The sequence below is a fragment of the Oxyura jamaicensis genome, chromosome 5, assembly GCF_011077185.1.
Source record: "Oxyura jamaicensis isolate SHBP4307 breed ruddy duck chromosome 5, BPBGC_Ojam_1.0, whole genome shotgun sequence".
In the NCBI taxonomy this organism is placed as follows: domain Eukaryota; kingdom Metazoa; phylum Chordata; class Aves; order Anseriformes; family Anatidae; genus Oxyura; species Oxyura jamaicensis.
The window spans coordinates 37774230-37787918 of NC_048897.1; the positions used below are offsets into that span (position 1 = coordinate 37774230).

The 13689-nt window shown below is 35.5% G+C and overlaps 1 protein-coding gene across 4 annotated transcripts in view; it reads right to left on the bottom strand.

The window, feature by feature from the left end:
* Positions 1–13689, bottom strand: part of TTC7B (tetratricopeptide repeat domain 7B) — a 134878-nt gene that overhangs the window by 55729 nt on the left and 65460 nt on the right. For all 4 annotated transcript variants that reach the window (XM_035327796.1, XM_035327795.1, XM_035327798.1 and 1 more), the window contains exons 14-15: positions 10155–10227; positions 8584–8744 (exon numbers count right to left, since the gene is read on the bottom strand). In XM_035327796.1, coding sequence (XP_035183687.1) covers positions 8584–8744; positions 10155–10227 — 234 coding nt within the window. The remainder of the gene's footprint in view (positions 1–8583; positions 8745–10154; positions 10228–13689) is intronic.

A 13689-nucleotide genomic window follows, 5' to 3' on the forward strand; every position in this document is an offset into this window, starting at 1 on the left:
ACAACCATATTCATTTCTACAATAGCTTAAATAATAATAAACTTTATTCTACATTATCTATATTCTATTTATTCTTTTTTTTCGATAAGAATAAACTTTATATAATTAACACTGATAGCCTGTTACTTACTAGAGCACAAAAGACAGACAACACATACCGGTTCTGCATAGAGACGCATAATATTTCATTTTGGTTTCACATATAAGTGCCCATTTGATATATCCCACAACTTCAAATCCTGGAATGTTAGGAAAATTCAAGAGAAGGTGTTCTGTTTTTAAACCTAGACACTACATTAAAAACACACACACATACATAAACCTCAACAAGTCTAAATGTATGACTTCTGAAATGTTAAACTATGATCCTGTAAGGTATAAGAAATAAGAATAAAATCACAGAAAGGGCAATGGACATCACTACAGAATGATACCAAAGTCTGAAAGTGAACAATTTTTTTTGATGCAAACAGACTTTTTCCAAATGATCTGAACTTAATCAAAAAGATAATTATGTTGATGTAAACTTATGTTTACACACACACTTTATATAATTACAGCTCATTTCTGTAACAAAGCCATCAGTGTCAACAGATTGTATAAATTAAATCAGTTTAACTAAGAGATACCACAGTAACTAAGGTGGGAAATCAGTACAAAGTACGTATTAACTTTATTTTAAACACACATTATTTAATATTTATGATTTGAGAGAACAGAAATCTATTCACCTTTCCTAAAGTTTTAGCAAGCCACTTCTTGCACTCAACAATTAGATAGATGGGAAAGACTTCTGATGTAAATTATAGGTAGCATTAAAGAAGCCAAACGTTAGCATATACTAAGAGAAATTGAAACTGCTAGCAGTCAGTGTTCTTCTGACAGCCATGTAATTACTCATGAAAAATGGTTTAGAAGAAAAAGGTTAAAAGAAAGTCCTGAAGTTCAGTGTTAACTTCATTCACAATCCAGAATTTGACAACAGATTAGTCTGCGATTTTGTAGCTTCTTTTAAAAGGAGAAGGTAATGTCGACTGTTTTAAGACCCTTCATGCAGGAATTCCACTTGTATCCAATGGGACTCTAATTTATGTGTAATATACTCTCCTAATGCAAAGATCCATGTAACAACGCAGTAGGAAACTTTCCAATCAAGTTCTTCAGTAGCACAGCTTAACAGCTCTCAAGCTGGATTTCTTTTTAAAAAGAGCATATAGTTGCAAGAATAAATACAGCTTTAGCACTCAAAAGTGGAAACGCATCATAGAAATACGTGACTAAGAATCAAATAAGAATGCTAGCAAACAGGTAATTGGACATAAACTCCCAGTGAAGCAATTATGCTCAAAATAACTAACATGATCCTTTCCAACTGAGAAGATGCAGATAGTTCTTCGTAGAAAGCAATGATAAGCAATATGGAACTATTTTGTGCAGCTCCTGTTTACATATGATGAAAACGCTGGCTGCAGAAGTGAAGTGCAACACATAACTAAAAGGTTACAGAATGTGCCCTGCTATCAGAAAGCAGTGACATTCACAACAGAAAGGACATTTAGAGGTGACTTGATTATAGTAGCTGCCACCAGAGTACAAAGGCAGGAGTATTACACAATGCTTAGTAAAGAATATGCAAAAACTAATGTCTGGAAGCAAATAAAGCAACAGCTCAAATTAAGAACAAAAATTCAGTTTTAATGAAGAGTGCCAAACAGATACAAACTACCACATGCTGCAGTGTTATCTCCAGCTTCTGATGTGTCCATATCAAAATTAGATGCCCTCTGGAAGGTATGCCTGAGCTAAACCTATATTATTAGAGAAAACCAAAGCATATTTAGCAGCTTGATATATAGGAGACCAGGTCATTTACAAATTGATCCTCGTGGCTTTAAATTCTATTAATCTGAGTATTTGGTTTTGACAGATGCCCTTTTAATGCTTGCTGTATAAAGCTGATAGCTCCATTTTAGTCAACTCTGAAATAACTATATGATTATCAAAATAGAAGATGACATAATTGCAAAAAATTAACTGACAAGAAGAATGCCAACATGAAGCCAGATACGATATGGAACAAGTATATTTTAATAAAGGATTTACATTAAATGATTTTACATGCCTCACTTCTATCATCATGATAATTTAGGTAAGTAAAGGAATTCAGAGAGGTATCTGCTGAAACTGCAATGTGAATCCTCGCACAGTCAGTCTACGTGAGTTTTCAGGAAAGTTTTATTATCAGGAAAGATGTAAACATAAACTGAACAAATTAATCTTATTTCCTGGTGATTTCTTTTGAATTTCTCTGACATTGCTACCCAATCAAATTTTCTCTCCTTATCCTGAAGCCAGTTCCCTCTTGCCCAATTAATCACATCTGCTCCTGATTTTTGTTTTAAGTGTCAACAATTGAGAATTAGTCTCCATTACCCAAGTCACATTTACAAGCTAACAAAACAAATAGTGAGAGGAGGTTACCAAGTACAAGTACCAAGTACATGAAGCGTACTTCGACTATTTTTTCAGCTGCTTCTATCAGTCCAGTTCCTTCAGGAAATCTGATGAACTGCATCACTAGATCACCAACACTGGCAACAGGAGATCAAGAAACCAAGTCTAATCTTTGTTAAAACATCTGAAATGCATCAAATTTAACAACAATAATTAAAAAAATCTCCTAAAACATTTCTCAATCAATTACCAACAACACTAGAAGGTGTGAAACCTGATCCAAAAGATTCAGTAAAAGTGACAGATTTCTCTACTACCTAAATAAAGCAGAAGGGTAATCTCTTCCAACTTTGGTTGGACAAATCCCCGGTACTGGGAGGTCCATATACATAGGAACACAGATGAAATAAAAACAGGCAGTTCAGATGGCTCTTAGAAGCCTGACTCTCAAACAGGCAAAAGATACAACAAAAACAGCCCTCAACTCCCAAAATAACAGAATCTTCTGGAAACCACGAACAGGTATCTTTACTGTGCATTGAATGGCCTCTACTGCACCCTTTAAAATAAGATTTCCTATATATTTATTCACAGAGCAGTAGCATTGTTTCTTTACAGACAAAAGCAGTAGTCAGTCCCGTGACTTTCGGTGGAGGTGTATTCCATCTTACGAACTCAATGTCCCAAAGAAAACATAAATCTGTAAACTATAATGAAGATAGTTTCTGACTGAAGCCAGAACAAATTAGTTATACTTGAAAACTTTTTGTTTTCTTGCCTTGAATACCCTGTGGCAGCCAGCTCATGGCCCAAACTGGGACTCCTTCAATCAAGTTCCAGAGAAGTATCTACAGCCTAGCAAATATAAGTCAGGGATAATACCCTGAGCCCAATGACCAATTTGTTATATAAAATCTACTTATCAACAATGTCCTGTTTAATGGACCATTCTGTAAAAGCATATCATAACAACTAATGTAAAAAAAAAAAAAAAAAAAAAAAAAAACACTCCCACTATACTTAGCGTTAGTGTGGACTCACCTAGAATACTTGGTGCAGTTCTGGGCTTGGCAATATGAACAGGATGTTAAGTTTCTTGAAAGTGTCCAGAAGAAGGCAAAAAACCTGGTAAGACATGTCCTGTAAGGAGAGGCTGAGGACACTTGGGCTGTCTGGTCTGGAGAAAAGGAGCTTCAGAGGCAGCCTTGCTGCAGAGGGAGGCGCCGCTCTCTGCTCCCAGCACCTGATGGCAGGGTGGCAGGGAACGGCACAGAGCTGCGCCAGGGGAGGGTCAGACTGGGCCTTAGGGAAAATGCCTTGACCGTGAGTGTGGTCAGACACTGGGACAGGATTCCTAGAGAGGTGGTTGGTGCCCTGTGCCTGTCAGTGCTCAAGAGGCATTTGGACAGTGCCCTTAGAAATGTGCTTCAGCTTTTGGTTAGCCCTGGAGTGATAAGGCAGCTGGAGTCAATGATCTTTGAAGATCTCTTCCAATAGAACTGTTCTATTCTGTTGATGAGTAAGTTCAGGACTTACACAAATATTCCTGAGAACAAACCCACTTACTCCCAAGATAGACAAGATAAAAAAGAAATGGCTTTGAAAAAGCATATTGTCAGGATTTGACAAGGGTGTATACACTGACCTTTTCACAAACAGGACTTTGGCAATGCCCGTAGACCACTACTTCTTGTCTAATCATACATTACTGGCCTTTTCTCAAAGAATTCCCAGTGTTCTCTTTATCAAGAAAAAAGAAGTGCAAACTCATCCAACACCACACATAACAGTGCAACTATTCCCCAACTTTGGGAAAAGAGAATGGTGTAATCTCTTCCCTCTAGTTGATAAATACACCCCTGTCCCACAGAACAGCAATGCACGTACCATCATACACTGCATGTAACAACAGCTCTTCTGTTATGCCTACCTGGACAACAAGAAATGAGTCTGTTAATGATCTGAGGGGAAGGTTAATAGGCTCTGTGATTCTGGGAAATCTACTGTAGCTCAGAAGGAATCCTTGAAGGACATGAAGGAAAGGATTTTAATAATTTTCAGTAAAGTGATAGATAGGTCTGATGCTTCTGTAAAAGATTCTTGGAAGAAAAAAAAAATCCATCACACTTCAACAAATGTAAATGTTTAAACTGTGAACTTAGTCTTCAGTTGTCTTCGAACCTGCTACCATATGTCTTTCCTTTCTGAGTGTACTTAACATTAAAATAACATGCTTACACTCCTCAAATAACCCATCTGCTGTTCCCTGCTTCTCCTACTTCAAAAAGCTTGTCAGCTGCTACCCATTGCAGTTCTCAATTTTCAGCATACAATTAGCTATTAATATTCATTATATATTTTGCCTAGTTATGCTAATTTCAGGCACTATACTTGTCTTTAATTGCCCCAACACTTGAAATAATGACAGAGAACTCTTGGAAAGCTATGATGAAGAAAACAGTATCAAAAATATTTCATCAAGAACATAACTCTTGTCTCTTTTGGCTAACCATGAAGTAGGACAGACAAAAGTGTTATTTCAAGATTTTATACTATTCAAAAAACCACTAAGATATAGGCTCCTCATCACAAGTAGGTAAAAGGACAGGGAGGGGTCACGGAAAGGAGTTTGTAAATAAGGCTCCTTAACATAGCACATGTAACTATGTTATATATATTGTACAAGATATACAAGCCCAACATGAATCAACCCTTACTTGTTTCTCAATCTTCTCCCCAGCCCCAAAAGCATTAAACAAAAGCAGATCTGTGCACTGACATTTGCTCAAAAACAAGACAAAGATTCCCAATAAAAGTTTTCAAAACCCTATAAAAAGGCAGAAAGCTCTTAACAGCTGAAGGATTTGATTTACTTTCAAAACGCTCTCTTCCAAAAACTATTCTCCACTTGTCTATTTGACAAGTGCTTATCACCAACACTGAGTGTCCAAAGCATTTTGGCTTTTCTCTGTCAGCTGTCAACACTGTACAAGACAGTTTAACTCAACATGTTAGCCATAAAACATGACTATAGCCAATTTATGATTGGAATCCTGCATATCTAGGCACCGCCTTGAAATAACCGAGCATAGCAGTTATCTTGGGTCTTGATAATGAAATCATCTCTGAGAATTGTATATGCTATTGGTTTCACTGCAAAGATGCACTCAGAGAAGAAAAGCATCCCCAGGTATCAATCCAACACAACAAGCACAGCCTTGCATCACCTTGAATACACCTTCAGGCGGTAATGCACACCTCTGGGACTGCTTATACACTCAGAGTAGGCAATCATTGGATTAAAATAAATAAAATTCAAGGCAAATCCAAGCAACAAAGAACTCACTTGCACATCTACTCCCTTACAGTTAACTACTCTAGCACTTTAGGATAAACTGTGGCTCCTTCCTGCCTACTCTCCTTGCCTTCAGGGCAGCATGTCCCTGTTTTTTTTTTTTAAGATGTTTGTCTCACCCCGTCTAACATATAGTCTGATGGTTAGGACTCCGTGCTTCATCATCTGTGGGTTTAAAACCTGTCAAGATGAAGAGGAATTGAACTGCACATTTATACTATGGGGACAAGCTGCCTAATAAAATAGGGGAAAAACAGTGTAACTTTCGATGAGTTCAAATGCCATTTGACATGAATGAGATCAAAATCATGCATTTTTATTTCTGGAAAACATTAATACATACCTTTTTCACTTTTACAGGTATATTACATTTTTTTCCAATTGTTTGTCCCCATATTTTTTTAAGTTCTCAGAGCAGATTGCATGTTTATGCTGACTATATAATGGGCAAAGGAAGAACAATCAACTCTCCATTGAAAAATAAAGCTATATCTTGCCATTAACAACAGTGTGACATTTGTTCATTTCTTCCACTACTTTACATTACGATGGGGCAGAAGTCTTTGGCTCTGAGAAATCTTTCTACTTAGTGACCTAGGGATGCATGAAGCAAAATCATTATTCAATCAACTGTTTAGCAAATTTCTAACTCTACAGCTCAGAAAAGTTAACAGTAATTCAGTATTTGATGGTATGCTTACAGTGCACTTCAAACACTGAACATGAAACAACTCTAGCGATGTATCAACTTCTAAAAGATTAAAAACTGACAGGTATTTACTACAACTGAGGAATGCTTTACAGCACCAATTTCTCAGTATGACTTACAGCGTGTTCTATGACTTCCTTGCAACCTCTGGCATTTTACAAAGATACAGTGTTAATAAAGTTCTGAAAACTTAGATTCTTTTCACCAAGAGAAGTAAAACAGAAATAACATACAGTTGTGAATAGGGCAGGACAGCACTCACTATAACAATGCATTTACAGCATGCAGAGGTATGTAGATAATAACAATAAAAGAATCAGGAAGAAAACTAAATCATATGCCCTATGTTTTACTTTAGTATTTGCCAAGTACAGAGATTTATTACACTGTAAAGCTACTGAATTTTGCAAAACAATGAGGTAATCAATTCTGACAAATAAAGAGAATACCAAGAAAAGCCTTGTACTATTTAGCTTACTGGGATTGCAGACATAACCGAAAGATAAAAGACAAAACATGATGATATTTGAAATGTTTACAAAAGCCAGTAAAATACCAAAGACAAATAATCAAATGTTTCAGTATATCCCCAAATTAGCAAGCCTTATAGGAACACACAAGGATCTCTACCCAGACTCCTAGGAAGTACCATGAAATCCTACTCTTTAAAGATGCTGCAGTATAAAAAAATAGAATCAACAATACAGTAAGCATTTGTGTTTCACATTTTATATGTGAATTTGTATATATTTGAATATATGTATTTATGCTGACAACTATTTCAAGAGCACCAGATATAGTGTGCAAGAACAGATTGTAAACTTGAGGTTTTGCTCATAAATCCTTGCAAAAATAATCCAGCTACATAAAGGAGTCAATCCAAATTATCTTACTGACCAGATGTGTTTGGCTGGCTGTCAGCATCAATTGCAGAGCACACACAAGAAATCTCAGTCATATCCTTGACCTCTCTAGAACCAGCATCAATTTCACAGCACCAAAGAGAAAACTCTAAAAGAGTGCCTAGAGATGCACCTTGAATTCAGCAGTTGTACATCTGACGGAGATTCCTACTGCCAAGATATCTCTCTCCAGTTCCCTGATCTGCACAAGCAGGTTTTAACGAAGCACACCGTATCACCTTGGTGTTTGTGTTATGTAACAGGACTAACAATGTAGAACTGCCATTATGACTCATGTCATTAATATACATGCTTTACTAGAAGTACCAGAACTTCAGAAAGATCAAAACAACTCAGGCAACATGTTTAACCACAAAATGTAGATACAAACAAGTATGGAAAGGACATGAACCATACTTGAAAAGCCCATAACTATCTTTCTAATGCTCATAAGTCATTTAAACATTTTACCGAATGATCCTTTGTTTTTCTATTAAAACAGAGAGAAGTTTCAGATATACTTTTTCTAGATCATTAATTATTCTGAGAGATATAGCAGCATGTTCTTTGCCATGTATATTCCCACTAAGTGGCAGAAAATGAACCAAAAAAATAGATGGCTGATACTTCAATTGCCTTTCAAACCAAGATTTACTGACAGAGATCCATCAGAGACCTGAAGAAAGTACAGACAGGTTTAGTAGAACTGCTAGATAGTTCTCAAATCATGAAGCATATGTGGAAACACCTAAGAACTCAGATTCCATACAACATGCACAGAGTTATCTGTAGCATGGGATCAATCTTCCCTAGCCAATAGTAATGTCCTGTTTATCCTTCTTAGAACATTGCATAAAAACAGAAGACTGAAAAATACTCTTAAAGCATATAACAGGGAGAAACCATCTAAACAAGCAGTATGTGAAAAAAGACAAAATAAGATCAGCTATCCAGCTCTAGCCTCCCTTCCAAAACCAAATACTTAATACTGTTTAAAAAGCCTTCAATAAAAATCAGACTTGAGTTAAATGTCAGGAGGAAACAATACTGAAAAAAAAAAGATTAAAAATAGACCAATTTCAAATCAATCATTTCTCAAAATGAATAAGAATCTAAGAAAAATATGAGAGAAAGCACAGAAAGCAAATACGACATTCACTCACATAAAATTTTCTGGATATTCACTCAAGGCCATATCAATAATATTCAAAGCATCATGATAGTGTTTCTGGGCTGATAACAAGAGTGCAAGGAGGTGAAGGGAGTTGGCATCATCTCCTTGTAGCTGCAGAGCCTGACGAACATAACCCAAAGCTTCTGGTATCTGATTAAAAAAAAAAAAAAAAAAAAAAAAAAAAAGAAAAAGAAAGCACCGCTATTAGAAGTCTTTCTTATTACTTGATTACATGTACTTAATGTTTTCACACTGTTCACCAAGATAGATTCCTGTAGAACACTATTCATCAGTGTAAAAATAGACTTGATGTTCTACAATGATCTGCAAAACTTAAATAATATATTAGCCCTGAAAAATAAGATGGAAGTTTTAAAAAACAGTTCCCTTCAGTCTCTTAAAATATTAACTTACAGATTTTTTTCTCCAAATACTGGTTGTATTTCTCTCTGATTTTGAAAATATTTTAATTGTAATACATTAACCAAAACATATAGCTAGACTGCCACAGTAACTTTACTTCACATGGTATTTCATTATCTTCTGCATTACTTGTGTCTGATCAAAATAAGTGGACTAAGTGTTAAAACCAGGAAATTTAATTGAGCAATAGAAGTTTGGAATTCAGAAATACAGTCACAGTCTACAACTGAAAGATATTATGTGATGTTATGTGATGAAAGATATTATGTAAAGGGACAATCCATTCCACTCTAACTGACCTCATCCACTGTCTGTAATACTCATTAGCAATGAGAATTAGTCACCTAGATTACGTAAACTGTGGCTCAAAACTACTTCCTAAAATAAACTTCACACAGAAAAAGGGTTATCATGACATATACAAAGCAGCTCTGCATTATACAAATTCATCTGATATATGGTAGAATAGTACCTTCAATATATATTAACTATATATTATATATAACTATTATATCCTAGCATATAAGTAATGTATAATAATAATGGTTGCATTGATGATTTTGGAGGTCTTTTCCAAACTAAATGATTCTACAATTCTATAACTGTACAAGTTAGACTGAGCTCTGTTCTTTTTCATAGCTTTAAAAGATTTTCCAATTATAGTCTTATTTTGTAATTTTGTTTGCAATAACCAAATCTTCTAGAAGTATTCAGAAAACGCATGTATCTTATCAAATACTGAAGACTTAAGCACTGTCTAGATTGTTAAAGACAAGATTCAAGAGTCCCACTCTCTTGATAATCCATAAACAGAGATCACGCATAATAGGTAAAAACAGGGCAAAAAATTGACTTTGCTACTCTCTGCCAAGCACCGTTAATGATGAAAACATAAATTGAATGTCTCATGTCTTATTTCTGATTCTTCGACTGCAAAAACTGTGGCAGAAGTCTGGAGAAATACATAAAACCAAAGGTGTTCAGAGAGAATATATCCATATATTTTTCATATGGATGCATATATGCACAAGGAAAACCAAAATTTTATTGAAGAAATCTTCATTTGCATCCACCAACAGATACATGCTTTAATGTTCATATGGCAATGTGAGGTTGCACTTCTAAAACAGAACTAACCTGTCTGGATATGGCAAGCTGCAGTGCCAAGTAAAAAGCTGCCAGATGATCTGTTGGAGACAAACTGTGAGCCCTGGAGAAAAACAAAAACAAATAAACAAAACAACAGTATTTTTTTTCTCCTTTTAATACAGGTTAGACACCCCTAAAATGCATATATATTCATGTATACATATTCAGATCTCTTCACTACGTGTATACTGATATTTTTATATACCTGGTATTCATTACACTGACTTCTCCTGTACTTCTCAATCATCTTTGATTTAAAGGGAAGCATTTGGGGTCATATAAATGACCCAAAGTATCATTGTTTTTGAGAAACAAATTATGTAATTTTAGAATAAGTTTTTAAAATGAGCAATACAAAATGATTCTTTAATTAAAATATACTCCTAAACAAAACTATATGTAACTAAGTTTTAATAAAGATTAATTAAGCAGAGATTTCTTACATGTACACACACAAAAAACCCACATCAATGTGCCTTCAAAGACAAGAATGATGTCATCTGCATGAGAAGTACCCAAGCAATCTCACTGCCCCTGACCAGGATGGTTCTGAAGCACGGAATTTGAAGAGGAAAAGTAGCAGCGAGGTAGATCTGAATTTTATTTATTCTTTATAGTCCTGAACTTTAGACACATTCTCAGCATACTGAGCCTCCTAGGAAGCCAGCTACTTTTTGGCTTTGAGTTTCTTCGAGACTAAGTTAGGAGAGTATCTTGATATGTGGCAATGTAAAATAAACCTGTGTTTGATAGCTCTATCACAGCATTATAGCAAAGGGCAGCATAAGATCTGGTTCATCATGAAGCTATGCTTGAAGGTCAGATAAAGAACTTCATTCTGATTATTGTTTATAAACATAACTCATCCACAAAAATGTTGAGCTTCCCAATAACAGCAGTTTTATGCTTACTCACTCCCCAAAAGTTGGTAATTACTGCTGTTGCAAATAACCCCAGTTACCAAAACAAAAATAACATTTTCCCACATTTTTATTAAATTTTGTTTGATTTGAATGTTCAGGTCAAATGCACATAATTTGTCTTGTTCATATCGACACAAATCCCACAGAAAAAAATTATTGCAATGCACTGTAATACAGCCTTTCCCATGCAACATAAGGGTTTTTTGTTTGTTGGCTTTGTTTTTTTTTTTGTTGTTTTGATGGGAGGTGGGGAGCTTCAGCATAGACATAAAAAATTGATCATTATATCCCAAAATGATGTGTAGTAAACACTGGGCAGCAAGACTGCCACTACATCTAATCTATATTTGATGCATTCTTTTAATGCAGGCTCAGGTAGAAAAAGTGTTCAATAATCATCTTCAAAACATCTAATCAGTCTTCTTCATATGGAGCAAACAAAAATAACCTTTAATTCATTACAGTCACAAAAGGAACCTTCTGCTTCCGACTGGTGCAATTCTGTCTTCCCAAATCCAAAGAGACAGCTCCATTAGTTTAGCAACTACTCCAACACACATCAATGTAGCCTAAGCTGGCAGGGGACTTTTTCATATTTTACTGAACGTAACTCTAAATTCAAAATTAGAGTCAAATATTAAATCCTGGCAGGGTGTAGGAATTTTCGTTTGTTTGTTTTCTGTTTTTTCTTTTTTCATCTTTTATCTTGGAGAGTACTGGTTCAGTCACCAAGCTTCAGCCAGTGAAAGAATAAAGCTGTTACTATCTATCAAAAATTTGGCAAGTTCTGTGAAGCTCTCCAATTCACACCAACCACATGAAAAGCACTGAAAGTCTTCCAAAAGAAGTTAGCGAAACAAACACCCCCTCAGCAGTGTGCGAAGATGGCAACAAGTGCCTTCTCAAATGGCCAGTGTCACAAAGTGATGGCCTTGAAATTTGGCATAGAACAGGGACCCTGCACAAAACTGTACATCTTCAGACTTCTGTTTCTTCAGGAATTGGTCCTCTAAGTAAATGATTTAAAAAGAAAAAACAGAAAAAAAAAAAAAAAAAAAAAAACACCACACAAAATCAAAACAAAAAGAAAAAAGCTTGACAGATCAAAATACTGATCCCAGTACAATTGCTTGTTCTATAAACTGCGTAGGAGATGAATGGAGAATTTCAACTTCCAACTCCTGAAAAACTTTTTTTTTTTTTTTTTTTTTTTTTTTTTAAATGAAGCATGAGAGGAAAACGGGCATGATTCTGGTAAGCTTAGCTTTGTTCCCACTCCGTGTGGGAACAAATCTTAGGTAACATCCGATACCTAAATCATCAACACAAGCAACTAGCAACACTATGAAGCACACTGCAGCATATTCCCAGTCTAGCAGATTTATCAGACTCCTTTTGTGAGCCTCTGTGAACACAAATGGGGAAACATGTTAATATGCAAAACTATCACCTCACAAAACATGCTTTCTCCTTTCTCATAGGAGATAACCGTAGGATTTTAAGATGCAGAAACTACATTCTCTTCAAGGGCCAAACCATTCTATTCAAGATCATATGTGGAATGTATGCTACTCATCCGCAATATCACTAGCAGCAATATCAACAATTCACTAGAGTTTTCAAAACATACACCCTATGTATTACTAACACCTTCAAAAGACACTTTAAATAAGTATATGTACAAGTTAATTCTAAGAAAGGACAGCAGAATAGATGAGTATATAACTGAACACCAACACTCTTGAATGTGCACTTAAAAAAATACTAAACAGGGTTCTTAGGAGGTTGTATGAATTAAATATATATATATACTATATATATATACTATATATATATACTATATATATAACCCCCCCCCCCACAATGAATCACAAAGATGATGCAAAGAAAACAGATGTAATTAATCCCCATGTCCTCCAAACTTTCTGTGTATAAATTTATATTTTGCTAGTTAACACAAATATTTCAAAGATCCACATCACTACAAAACAAAAGTTCCACTCAACCTAAATAGCTAGAGAACACATGCAATGGTTTGTTGAAGAGTTGCTAGATATGTTTTTAGATTTCAGCTGGCACCTGTCACTGCTCAGAGGTCTTTGAAACCGAGCAGTTAAGGAAACATCAAGAGTCTTATTGGTCAGTTGCAGAGAATGAAACATAAAAAGAGGTGTAGATAAATGTTGCAGCTCTTCTGTTGGTTATGCCATCAAGATTTGTTTTTCTGTAATTAGGGTAAAGATGGTCTCTTTCTTCTGTTTATCATTTGTGGAGTCAAACTCTTGCGAATGAACTATTGTTACCTCCAACAGCACTACTACTGTGTAAGGCGCACGGAAGATGGGGTATTTGCAATGTCACTGCCTCCATTAAATCTCCAGATAAAAATAATTTTCTTCAATGGGCTTACAAACCTGCACTTCACCCCTCAACCACAGCAGTAGGGCCTTGATTATCATTCTGCCTGTACTGGCCTAAATAGTGATAACCTGCTATATAATCTGATCAGCAACTACCTCTTCTAGAAATACCATCACATTGAACCATGACTTAAAACCTTGCCATCATACTATTACTTCCTTCTAGATCAGAACAGAATC